The sequence below is a fragment of the Trachypithecus francoisi genome, unplaced genomic scaffold, assembly GCF_009764315.1.
Source record: "Trachypithecus francoisi isolate TF-2019V2 unplaced genomic scaffold, Tfra_2.0 Lachesis_group0, whole genome shotgun sequence".
Taxonomy (NCBI): Eukaryota; Metazoa; Chordata; class Mammalia; order Primates; family Cercopithecidae; genus Trachypithecus; species Trachypithecus francoisi.
Window position 1 is genome coordinate 55,531,245 of NW_022681453.1, and position 13,239 is coordinate 55,544,483.

The following is a 13,239-nucleotide window of genomic DNA, read 5'->3' on the forward strand; positions in this document are numbered from 1 at the left end:
TACCTTGCCATGGGCCATGGCCCTTCCTGTGGCCTGTGTACCCCTCACCTGGGTCCCTGGAGACACCAGTATCCCCACTGCTACACTGACCCTTTCTTCTCATCTGGTCTTCCATACTTGCCTCTTTCCTAGCCTAGTAGCTGCTCTCAACCACCCTCTGCTTCCCTCTTGTGCCTCCTTTAAGATGACAGTCCCCTGGGCATCCTCCAGGCCACCCCCTCCAGGGCGTCGGGTCTCTGTGTTTCCAGCCTGGGCTCTGTTCTTGGGAGTGAAGTCTGTTTGGAACTGCTGAGCATAATCTGTGCCTCAAGTGTAGCTTGGAGGTGCTGACCTTCCTCTGGGTCTGGGTTCTGAGGCATGAGACTGTTCCTTCAGACCCCTCGCCCCTTGTCAGTTGCAGCCCTGAGCATCTTTGTAGGGGGAGTGGGGAGGATTTGGGGGATGGAATGCCTCTGGAGGTGGCATGCCAGCCTACACTTGTGCACAGGCCCTGTCTGCTGCCCCCTTCCTGGATGTGCCTTTAATCAGCTGCACAGGCCACAGTTAGCCAGCGGCATCCTCCAGCCGACCCCACGGTGCGGGAGCAGCCCCACCCTGCCAACATGAAGCCTGTCGCTTTCTCTTTTAATCTCTTCATCCCTGGCTGCCTGATGTTCCTTGTGTAAGTCACGCTTTACATCTTACCAGCTTTCTTGGCTATGAGTGTCTTTGTAGTAGAACCTTAACCTTGTTCCTGGAACCCTGGTGCAGTGGGTGTCATGAGGCAGTGCACATGCTCTCTGGACTGGCACCAGGGGGCTGGGGTTGGAAAGGCTGGGAGAACTCCTCCCTCAGAAGACTCTAGAAGTAGCCCCCACCGTTCTGCTTCCTTCCTCCCATCTTCCCCCCTGCCTCAGCCCTCAGCTGGCCTGTGTCTGGAGAGCTGAGTTTGGGGCAAAGGTTCCCTGAGAAAAGAGGGATTTGGTCTTAATTCCTCTGCCAAGTCTGGTGCCCAGGCTAGAGGAGGCAGTGAGTGCTCAGAGTACAAGAGTGGGAAGGCAGACGGGCATCTTTCCAAAGTGAGGCACTGGGGTGGTGTGTTAGGAAGAGCACAAGGCCGGCCGCGGTGGCTCACGCCTGTACTCCCATCACTTTGGGAGACTGAGGTCAGGAGTTGGAGACCAGCCTGGCCAACATGGTGAAACCCCATCTCTACTAAAGATACCAAAAAATTAGCTGGGCGTGGTGGCACACGCCTGTTATCCCGGCTACTCAGGAGGCTGAGGCACGAGAATCGCTTGAATGGCAGACCTCTGGGGATGGGAGGGGGAGGACCCATTTCATCTCCACTGAAGGATGGCGACAGGTTGGGGGTGGAGGGTGGGCAAGGGCAGGGGCCGGGGCTGCTGGCAGCAGACATCAAGAGCACTTAAGTCCCTGCAGGGCATGAGCCATCAGCCCCAGGCTGGCCTCGCCGTCTGCTCTGGCCCTCCCTGCATTGTGCAGGCTGCCCGCTCCCTTTCCTTTTGGGTCACTCCTTCAGGCCGCTCATCTGCCGGCAACAGCAGGCCAAGGCAGTCACGCCAGCCATCCTTGGCCCAGGGGCGAAGGGATCTGGGAGCTTTTGGTTCTGGATTCATTGTGAGAGTAGGCAGGGCTAATTCTGAGTTACCCCAGGTCCCCATCCTGTGATGGCTCCGGGCAGGAATCTGGGAGCCAGGAAGTCAGACCCTGGGCCTTTACCCAGCAGCACTTCCCTGTGGCCCGCTCCAGGGCCCAGGTGTGGCTGCAGAGGCAGACCTGGGTCCAGCAAGGGTACTGATTAACCCACAAGGCCCCCTCATCTGCGGAGCCCCACAGCTACTGCCTTGCGGGGCACCCTTTCTGACCATCCCTGATCCTGCCTGGGGCCTCTTAGAGTCCAGAAGCAAGAAGTATCCACCGCTGTGCATCCCTGTGGCCTGGCTCAGGGCCAACCCACAGTGAGGCTCAGGAAGGAGAATGAGGGCGTCAGTGGCCTGGGACCCAGACTTCCCTCAGAAAGCTGGCCTGCCACCCTGCCTGCTCCCACCTGGGGATACCCACAGGGCTTGCCCCCACCCACCCCCGTCCTTCTGGGGCCTGGAGTCCAAGGGCCTGATGTGCTGGAGTCCTTAGAAGCCAGCTACGCTGAGGGGCCTGCCCTTGACTGTGTGCATCTCAGGTACTTTGGTCACACCAAAAATCCCCCTTTCTTTTCTGCCCTGTGGAATCATATCCAGAACAGATGGTTCTGAATCATTGTTTCTGCAAAGCCTCTCTACTAGGCCAGGCTCTGAGCCGGGGCTGGGGACACAGTGGTGAGCAGACAGACCAAGCTCTACCCTCATGCAGCAGGCAGCCCCCTGGGGAAGTCAGACAGAGGCACAAACTACAAGGTGACAGCAAATTATGGTGGGGTCGCAGAAGGAACCAAGAGGCCTGAGAAGAAGGTAGGCAAGCCGGAAGGTCGCTGCAGACCCAGCAGAGCCAGCTGTGCAGGAGGGGCTGCAGAGAAGAGGCTCCTAAGTCAAAGAAGCCTGTGAAAAGGCTGAGCGAGGGGAGAGCCAGGAGGCGGCAGCCGCTGGAATCTGGTGAGCCAGAGGGAGGGTGCTGGGTGGGGAGCTTGGAGGGGTGCGGGGGGGCCTAGTAGCCCGGAAAGGAGTTTGGACTTAACTCTCCCTCTGTGCAAGGGGAAGATTTTGAAGGCTGTAAAACTGGGGAAAGACACAATGGGATTGTTTATTCAGAAACTCAGTCTGATGCCCTGTAGGCCGGAACAGTGCCAGAGGCTTATGGAGACCCCAGAAGAGCCAGGGTGACGGATACCTGTGGGGACAACAGATCCTTCTCTTGTGGGCATCGAGAGCCTATGCAGGGACCCTGGAGTGAGCCCTGCCTCCAATCCTTGGCTCCTGGCTGGGGAGTCTCCACGGCCTGCAGCCGCTCCCTCCTCCCTGCTCTTTCCTGCCCCTGCCAGGCCACCTCCTCCCTGTCCCTTCTTGTCCATAAACCTGACCTAGGACTTCATGGACCAAGCCCCAGCCCATAGCCTGCTGGCCTTGGGAGCCCTGCCAGCCTTGTCCCCTCTCTGGGCCTCGGGGCTGTGCTTAGGCTCTGTGTTGGGAGCAGCCCTGCCAGGCCCAGCTCTCCTGGGCATGTCTGTCTGTTGTCAGCTCCCTCCCCCCGCCCCCCGGCAGCTCTTTCTTGGAATCATCTTCTGGATGTCCCCTCTCCTTTTTCTACCCTAGTCCCTGCAGCCACCCCCTGGCAGTGCTCAGTAAGAGCTAGCAATTAGCAGGCTCCTCCAGAAGAAGTGGGGGTTAGCACCCCCATTGTTTCCCAGAGCCATTTTGGGAGGCCAAGCCAGAGGATTGCTTAAGCCTAGGAGTTCAAGACCAGTCTGGGCAACATAGGGAGACCCCATCTCAACAAAATATAAAAAATTAGCTGGGTGTGGTGGCATATGCTTGTAGTCCCAATTACTAAGGAGGCTGAGGTAGGAGGATTGCTTGAGCCTGGGAGGTCAAGGCTGCAGTGAGCTATGATGGTACCACACTCCAGCCTGGTGACAGAGTGAGGCCCTGTCTCAAAAAGTAAATAAAGAAATGCCAATAGTGGCCTTTTTTTTTGAGATGGAGTCTCGCTCTGTCACCCAGGCTGGAGTGCAGTGGCACAATCTCAGCTCACTGCAACCTCCGCCTCCCTGGTTCAAGCAATTCTCCTGCCTCAGCCTCCTGAGTAGCTGGGATTACAGGCACATGCCACCATGCCCAGCTAACTTTTATATTTTTAGTAGAGAGGAGGTTTTGCCATGTTGACCAAGCTGGTCTCAAACTCCTGACCTCAGGTGATCCGCCTGACTCGGCTTCCCAAAGTGCTGGGATTACAGGCGTGAGCCACCGCGCCCAACCTTATTTTAAATGTTTACATTTAACAAATGAACGTTTTTAGCAGACACAGAAATATAATTGTGCCACTCACAAGGTAATTACAGTGTTTATAAAAGAAGAACCTTAGTTCATGGCATGCTCCAGGCAGTGTGGTCCAGAAACGGGACCCAAGTTTGAAACTGATGATGAGGGCTCCTTTCAAACCCGTCTGTCTCCTTTGGAGAGAGTGAAACCTCAAGGCCCTTTGGGTGTGTGAGGTCCGGGCTGAGCCTTCCCCTTATTCCTTGTGATGGGCCCAATTGAAAGGTCCTTCTTCCCCTAATGCAGAGAGGCGGCCCAGCCCTGCCCTCTTCCATTGCAGGGCAGCAGCCAGTGGGGAGTGCCGAGGGGCTCAGGTCAGGCTGACCAGAGGGGCTGAGCCCGCCCTCACCAGTGGAGAGCAGCACAGGCTGATGCCATCCTCTCCCTAGCTGTCCAAGCCACGGGCTCTGCCTTCTGAACTGGGTCATACCGAGGCGGGGACTCGGGAGCCAGAACAGGTCAGGAGCTGGCCTGGCCTGTCCTTTCGGCTGCCCAGGTGTATTCGTGGTGCTGGTGGGTGTGGACTGCAGCTCTTGGGGCACCTACTGTGCATTCACGTGACAGGCGGTGAATGGAAGTGTGTCTGGGGTGGAGGGGCCAGACTCAGAGACCGTCCTTAATCATCTTTAGAGGGAATTATGTTTAACAGGAAGTAGTGAGAGAAAATGGAAAAGGCCTCTTCCTTCACCCTTGCTAGCTCGGTCTCCTTGTCAAGTTCTGCTGTTTTCTCTGTGCTTCAGTCCCCTGCTTTGTAAAATGGGGGCAAAGATGTGACACCATTGTCCTCAGAGCTGCTGGGAAGAGAGTGAAGGCAGGGGTTTGAGTGACACTCCCTGATGTGGACAGACCATGTTTCGTTTATTCATCAGTTGGTGGAAACTGGATTGTTCCCACTCGTTTCCCATTATGAATTCCACGTTTAACTTTTATGAATACTTTTCTATGAATACTACTGTGTTTGTGTACAAGTTTTTATGTGGACACATGTTTTCGTTTCTCTTGGGCAATTACCTAGGACTGGAATTGTTGTAGCATATGGTAACTGTGTTTAATTTTTTGGTGAACTGCCAGCTGTTTTTTATGAGGTGGCTGAACCATTTCACATTTCCAGCAGCAACATATGAAGGTTCTAGTTTGTCCACATCCTTGTCAACACTTATTATGATCTGGCTTTTTCATTGTAGCCATCCTAGTGGGTGTGAAGTGTTAGCTTATGGTTTTGATTCACATTTTCCTGATGACTAATTATGTTTCAGTATCATTTCATGTGCTTCTTAGCAATTTGTATCTTTTTCTGGAGAAATGTCTATTCAACATCTTTGCGCATTTTTTTTGTTTTGTTTTTGAAACAGGGTCTTGCTGTCACCGAGGCTGGCGTGTAAGTGGCATGGTCATGGCTCACTGCAGCCTTGACCTCCTGGGCTCAAGGGATCCTCCTGCCTCGGCCTCCAGAGTAGCTGGGACTATAGGTGTGCACCACCACACTCAGCCAGTTTTTAAATTTTTTGGTAGAGACAGGTTCCAGGCTGGTCTCGAACTCCTGGGCTCAAGTGACCTTCATACCTTGGCCTTCCAAAGTGCTGAAATTACAGGCGTGAGCCACCATGCCCGGACTGGTCTCAAACTCCTGTCTTTATATATTCTAGATACAAGTCTCTTATCAGATATGTGATGTGCCATTATTTTCTCTCATTCTGTGGTTGTCTTTTCTCTTTCTTAATAGTGTCCTTGGAAGCACAAAAATTTTAAATTTTGACTCCAGTTATTTTGTTGTTGCTTGTACTTTTGGTTTCCTTTTTTAGTCTTTAAAATATGTGACATATATGATTCAAAATTAAAAGGCACGCTCAGAGCAGTCTCACCTCCATCCCCACCTACCCTCTATAGGGAGGCATTTAAATTAATTTCTCCTTTTATTGTTCCTGTGTTTATATTTGCAAAATTAAAAACCCTTTTTTCTTAAACAAAGGTGGTATGCTACAGATACTCTGCACATTTCTTTCTTCTCTTCTTTCACTAAAGAAATCCCGGAATTGAGCCCCTGTATCAGCTGACTTAACTCACTATGTTTCAGGGCCACAATAGCCCAGCTGTGGATGTGCATCAAATGGTTTAGTCAGCTGGTTCCCCGCTGAGGGCCTCTTGGGCTGTTCCCAGTCTTTTCCTGTAAGAGATCATGCAGCAGGGGTAATATCCTTTCGTATAGTGGAGGTGTGTCTTCAGGACAGACTCCTGAAAGTGAGATGGCCAGGTCAAAAGTTCAGCCATAGGAATCGTGGCTGTTGCCAGCTTGTCCTCTGCAGGGGCTGGACTGTTCCGTTTTACCAGGGAGGTGTGAGAGTGGTTCCCCTACAGGCTCACAAACAGAACATACCGTGAAACAGATTCTTGCCAGTGTGATCTCAGTGCAGCTTTTTTTTTTTAAATCAGCTGTATTGTGTGATTTACATACGATGAAATACACCCATTTTAAGTGTCCAGTTTGTTAAGTTGTGACAAATTACTTCCTGTCACCACAGACGGGTTTTTGCCCTTCTAGGATTTCATGTAATGAAATACGAAGTGTGGTATCCTCTGTGTTAGGGTTGTTTTCTTAAAAACTATATATATTCAAAGTGTATAAGGTATCTTGATACCACATAGTGAAACGGTTACTACAGCCAAGGAAATTAACATATCTATCAACTCACATAGCATGTGGTGTGGGCACCTGAAATCTACACTTAGCAAATTTCCAGTATACAATCCAGCAGGATTAACAGTAGTCCTATGCTGTATATCAGACCTCCGGACTATTCATGCTACATGACTGCCACCTCGTACCCTTCGACCCCATTCCCCACCCATTCCAGTTGGGCTTCCTTGGCCCAGGATCAAGACACGGAGATTCGTGTGTGTGGTTGCACGCATCAGTAGTTTAATGGCTCAGTAGTATCCATTGTATGGATATACCACAGTTTCTCTGCTTTCCCATTGATGAGCATTTGTGTGGTTTCTAGTTTGTACCTATTCTAAGACTGCTGTGGACATTCTGGCTGAAGTTTTTCTGTGGACACGTGTTTTTGTTTCTTTGGAATAAACAGGAGTGGAATGGCTGGATCACATGGTGAGCCCACACTTAAACAGTCACTAGACCTTTCCATCCCCACTAGGAGCAGTGTGTGGGCCCTTCCTGCCCCACATCCTCACAGACACCGGGAGGCACTGGCCTTTAGCTTCAGCTCTTTGAGGTGGGGTGTGCTGTCTCTTTATGGTTTTGATTTGCATTTCTCTGAGGACTGCAAGCTGAGTGTCTTTTCTTACTTGCCATTATATTTCCTCTTTGGTGAAGTTTCTCTTCCAATCTTTTCCCCAAAAATCAAGTTTTTGTCTCTTTATTAAGTTGTAAGAGTTCTTTATTTTCTCAATACAAGTTCTTTTAATATAGAGATATTTTCTCCTAGTCTACAACTTGTCTTTTCATTTTCTCAGTGGTATCCTTCCAAGACCAGAAATTTTAATTCTTGTGAAATGCAAACCCATTTTTTTTTCTGGTTCTTTTTGTGTCTTAAGGAAACCTTTGCATTTCCTTTATTATGAGTCAGGCTGTGCATCTTTTTTTCTGTCTAAGGGCCATTTGCTTATTTTTTCTGAGAACTGGCCATGTCTTTAGCCACTTTTTAAAAATTCGGTCTGTTAGAGACAGGGTCTCACTCTCTGTTGCCAGGCTGTAGTGCAGTGGTGCATTCACAGCTCACTGCAACGTCTACCTCCCGAGCTCACACCATCCTCCCATCTCCTGAGTTGCTGGGACTACAGACACCTACCTGGCTAATTTTAAAACATTATTGTAGAGAAAGGGTCTCCTTATGTTGTACAGGCTGGTCTTTAACTCCTGGGCTCAAGTGATCCTCCCGCCTCGGCCTTCCAAAGTGCTGGGATTACAGGCGTGCCTGGCCTCTCTTCTTGATTTCTAAGAGCTCTTTGTCTATTACTGAGATGAGCCGTTTATGGTATGTTGTGACGTTTTCTCACAGTTTGCCTTTTTGACTGTTTTCCCGTGCATATTGCATGCATGTGTTTTTGCAGAGTCAAGTGTATCCATTTTTTATTGCTTATGGATTTGGGATCATAGGCTTTCCCTACTCCCAGGCTATAATGAGCTCACCCACTTTTGTGTCTAGTATTCTTATGGCTTCATTTTCTCTAACATTTGGGTCTTTATCCCATTTGGAGTTGATTCTAATGTGCAGGGTAAGGCATGGAATCAATTTTATCTTTTTCCAAGTGACTCTCTACTTCTCTTCATATCATTTATTTAAAAAGTCTATCTTTTCCTAATGAGCTGAGATGGCACTCCCCGGGCCATTCTCATTAAAATTCTTGATTTCCACATGTTTTTGGACATGGTCTTCTCTCGTTTCTGTACTCTTCGTGTCCTGCTGGCCATCTGAGTGTTCCCGTGCAGATGCACCGTCCTCCTCGGGGGTTTCCTGACGTCTCCCGCAGCCCATGGTGGGGGCTTCTCACCGCTTTTCTGTTCAGAGGGTTTCCTGGGTGTCTCTGCTTCCTGTTTTCCCACATAGCCTAGAACCAGCTCGGCTGGCTCCAGAAAACATTTGTTAATCTTTGAAAATTGAGACTTTGTTAATGTATTCACTTTGAGAAAGCTGACATCTTTATGGATGTTGAATCGTCCTATGCAGAAACAAGGGGTACGTCTCTATCTACTCCAGTTTACATCTTTCCCAGGTGAAATTCTTCTAGGACTGTCACAGCTGTTTCAGAGGTTTCATATGGATTCTGTACATCTGATGTTAGGTTTATTCCCATGTGTTTATCTTTTTCATTGCTTTTATACTTTTGTAAAAAAATTTTATAGACCAGGTCTTGCTCTATTGTCCAGGCTGGTCTCAAACTCCTGGCCTCAAGCAGTCCACTCACCTCAGCCTCCCAAAGTGCTGGGATTACAGGCGCGAACCACTGTGCCTGGACAATATAATGGGTGCCTTTCTTCCTTTCCCTTTCCTTTTTTTTTTTTTTTTTTTTGACGGAGTCTTACTCTGTTGCCCAGGCTGGAGTACAGTGGTGCAATCTCAAGCTCACTGCAAGCTCCACCTCCCGGGTTCAAGCCATTCTCCTGCTCAGCCTCCCAAGTAGCTGGGATTACAGGTGCCCGCCACCACGCCCGGCTACTTTTTGTATTTTTAGTAGAGATGGGGTTTCACCATGTTGGCCAGGCTGGTCTTGAACTCCTGACTTTGAGTGATCCACCCACCCTAGCCTCCCAAAGTGCTGAGATTACAGGTGTGAGCCACCACGCCCAGCCTCTTTCATTCTGTTTTGAACATTGTTTGCACTGCATGTGGGGGGTTATAACTGGTTGTTGTCAATTTTATATCTTGTTCTTACCAAATACTTTTTCATTTGTATTCTAAGGATATCTTAGCATTTATTTTATTGGGGTTTCCAGGTGTACTTTGATATTAAACACAAAAAAACCATTTGTCTTTTCTTTAGGGTTGAACGTTTTTAAAGGTTTGTATTACATATTGCCAAATCTTTTTAAAAATATGGTACCAATTTATACTTCTCTTGTGGCAGTGTTTTGCCATACCCTTGTCAGCACTCAGTATTGATATTTTTAAAACCTGACAGTTTCCTATGATCTTCATTAAGAGGACATTCACCGTGCCCTTCTCCACACCAGCTGCCCTGCCGAGGACACAGCTGTGGTGAGGATACGGTGGGGAGTCTGCAGATCCCAGCCCCCAGTCCCACTCCAGTCCCCATCCCATCCCCACAAGTCTGTGTTCTAGTTGTTTCTTGAGGTTTCCAATGAAGATGGCTGCTGCCCTCTGAGCCCAGCCAATGGGACAAGGCCAGCAGAGAGCCCGTCCCTGCCCCTGAGATTCGCTCTGGAAAATCCCCGAGTGGTTATGTAAAATGCATTGCTCCCCGCCCCCCGCCTCAGTAGAACCGTGTCACAATAAGCCTTCCAGGTGTCGCGGGATCCCCTGCACAGCTTGGGCACTGCCAGCAGCCGTGGCCCCTCAAGCGCTGAATCTGTCCAGGAGCAAGGGGTCAGCCAGGCACCTTTCAGGGCCAGCCCCAGGCCACCCAGTCCTAGTGTGGCTGAGCACCTATGCCTCTTCCCCATAGCTAAAAACCTGGTAACATGGATGACAAAATGGGTAACACCTCCCTGAAAGTTTCTGCTTTCCTGTAAAGCCTAGTCCCGACCCCAGCCCCGGCCAGAGTCCTCAGGAACAGAACAACCCCAATCACCCGTTTGCAGAGGGCACTGCTGTTTGGCACTGACCCTGCCCTGCCCAGGCTGGCAGCCCTCCAAGGAGGCTGGGCAGGAGGTCCCGGAGGACACGGCCCACAAGGCTCACCCTTTTCATTCTCCATCTTGCCCCATCACCCCCCACCTTGGCCGCCTCCTCCAGGCAGCCCGCCCAGCCGTTTTCCACACACCCCTGTTCCCAGCACTGAAGCTTGCTTGTAGCGTGATCTCAGGCCAATTGCCTTACCTCTGTGGGCTTGTTTCCATCTTCACCTCACAGATAGATGTGAGGAGTGAAAGGGGGAGTATTTGCAGCAGGTCTGCACAGTGCGTGGCACAGAGTGGGCTCCATGAATGTGTGTTCATTGAATAGGAGAGGGAAAGAACGGATGGATTGTGCTGGCAAACCCTCCAGGGGCTCAGTTTCTTCCACTCAGACCATCAGAACCCAGAGATCAGATCCAGGGACTCCTAAATGCAACCTTTGTTAGCAACACAGCCACCCTGCCCTGCACTGCTCAGTCCCACCCTAGGGGAGTTTTCAGCCGCACTGAGGATGAGCTCGGTGGGGACCTGACCCAGAGAAAGGGACATTTGGTCACTGGACTCCAGACCGGCCCATCCACAGCCTGGCTGGGCCGGCATCTAGACCTCGCTTGGCAGTCCCCTCCTGAGAGCTCAGATAGTTTGGCCTCAGGGGAGACGGGGGAAGTGAGAGGGCTGCCTCCCCTCAGCCTGGGAGCTGAGTCCTCAGGAGAGGGAAATTTCCTTCTATTTATTTTCGACGTCCTTGACTTTGAAAGCCAAGCTGGTGTTGATATTTACCTTGGCCAGGCCTCCTGTCTCCCCGGGCCAGCCTCATGTAAACATGCTGTTCCTTCTCTCAGCCCTCCTAGCACTGAGGTGGCCTTTTGCAACCAGTTCTAGGAATTTTGAAAGTCTGAAGGCGTAGCTTCAGGGACTGGCCCTCCAGGGAGCCCAGGGTGCCAGGGACCCTGAGACCTGCTGTGCTGGCCTTGGGCTCTCTCCCTGGGCGTTCACGCCAAGGACCGCAGGGAATGAATGGGCCTGGGCCCATGCGGGCAGGGTGTCTCTTGCTGGGTCCCTCAGTTCTCCTCACGGCCACACTGGGGCCTCCCGCTCCCCAGGGTCACTGCGAGGCTCAGACTCGTTGAGGGACTGTGGCAGGATCTGGCTGTCTCTACTGTCCTGCTCCAGGCCACCTCCACCCTGGCTGGTGGGGCGGGCTTGCTCTTCAGCTCTCTAGTGTGAGTTGGGAGTGTCGGCAGCTGGACTATAGTTAGAGGGAATGTGGAGCAGTCACCCAGGGTGCAGCCTCCCGAGGCAGCACGTGCCCACACCAGAATCCCTGCCCTCAGGGAGCTTGCCTTCCAGAGGGCAGGTGGACTGCAAGGAGAATAAGCTGGCTTGGGGTGGGGTTGAGTGCTGCAGAAGCCAGGATGAGCAGAGGCTGGCTGGGTCAGGGACAGGCCCCCGAGGTGGACGTGCAGGAGGTGAGCAGAGGAATCCCCAGTGCAAATCCCAGCCCTCCACTGTTGGTTCCACCAGGTGGTTCACGCACTAGTAACACCTTGGCAAGTCTGAGATTTGGTGTCCTTGTACAGAAATGGGGTGACAGTCCCTCAGAGTCAATGGAGTGGTTCTGCAGGTGGGAGCTGCCATGACCACTGCAGTTTTAAAGCATCCGTGTGCCTACCACCAGGCAGTGGGACATCTTGGCTGAGCCTCTCCCCTTCTCCACGCAGATCTGGGACATGAGCGACGATGAGACCATCTGAAATGGCCCCGCTGTGGGGCTGACTTCTCCCCGGCGGCCTGCTGAGGAGCTCTCCATCACCAGAGCAGGACTGCTGACCCCAGGCTTGGTGATTCTGGGCCCCTTCTCTCCATACCCTGAGGACTGGGACCCCCTCCGCTGCCCAGGAGCGGCCAGTGTTCAACGTTGCTCGGGATTCATGATGCCACCAGTTCAGAGCTAAATAATAACCTTGGCTTCGGCCTTGCTATTGACCTGGGACTTGGTCCTCTGTGCAGTTTTTATTTCTTGTGACAGTGTGTTAGCCATCCCTCAGGATCCTTTCCCCTTGGCCCTCGGAGGGTGGCCCAACACAGACCAAATGGCGAGCGACCAGCTCCTATCCAGAGCCACTGCAGGAGGTGGCACCCTCATCCCCAGGATGCCCTGCCAGCCTCACTGCAGGCTTCTCCTGTGAGGGCCCTGGGCATGGCTGAGGGTGGGGCCCTGTGAGCACACTGCAGCCCGGCCCTGGTGGAGCGGGAGGAGAGCCGAGCTGGGTGCGAGACTAAAGGGCCCACACGACCCACTGACCCCAGATTTCCACCATAGAGTGAGCCGCCCAGACATGGCTTTCCTGCCTCCCGGCCTGTCCTCCACTGTGGGCATAGCATCTGTGCCTGCCTGCCTGCCTGCTTGAGGGAGGAGTTTCTGTTGCTGCCTTGAGCTGGGGGAAGAGCCTGGGGCAGATCCTGGCAGCTGCCTGGATGAGGTGGAGTCCTCCCTGCCTTTATGAGCACGCCAGGCCCAGAAAGGTGAAGCCTGGGCTGCCTGGGGAGGGGTCAGACAGCTCTACCATGGGTAACTCAGGCCAGAGCTGCTGTTCCTCTTTCTTCTGGGTGTGTGCAGCTGTGAGGCCCCAAGAGCAGGGGTTGGAAACCCAGGAGAGGCCATGGCCTGGGTACCTCTGACCACCCTGCCCCATGTAGAAGGCATCGTCCCTGGAATGCTGTAGGAACCAGAGGCACTCTTCCTGCTATTTTATTCTTTCAGCTTTCGTCTTAGGCCCAAAATCAAAGTGAAAATTGAGTCTGGGCTGACCCTTACAACAGCAGGATTTAGTAGGGTTGATTTCAAATGAGGCTTCTCCCAAAGTAGCCAGTCCAAGTTGCGGTGGCTGTCGCTCAGCTCAGGGGAGCTTCGTGAGGACACAGCCGGCACAGGTGCAGGGCCCGAGTCCGCCC

The 13,239-nt window shown here is 52.1% G+C and overlaps 1 protein-coding gene across 10 annotated transcripts in view; it reads left to right on the forward strand.

Moving 5' to 3' along the window:
* The window catches only part of ATG7 (autophagy related 7), a 273,593-nt gene extending 261,316 nt beyond the window's left edge, over positions 1-12,277 (forward strand). For all 10 annotated transcript variants that reach the window (XM_033210683.1, XM_033210689.1, XM_033210692.1 and 7 more), the window contains one exon: positions 12,006-12,277. In XM_033210683.1, the coding sequence (XP_033066574.1) occupies positions 12,006-12,038 (33 nt within the window). In that variant the 3' untranslated portion in view covers positions 12,039-12,277. The remainder of the gene's footprint in view (positions 1-12,005) is intronic.
* Positions 12,278-13,239: the final 962 nt, after the last annotated feature.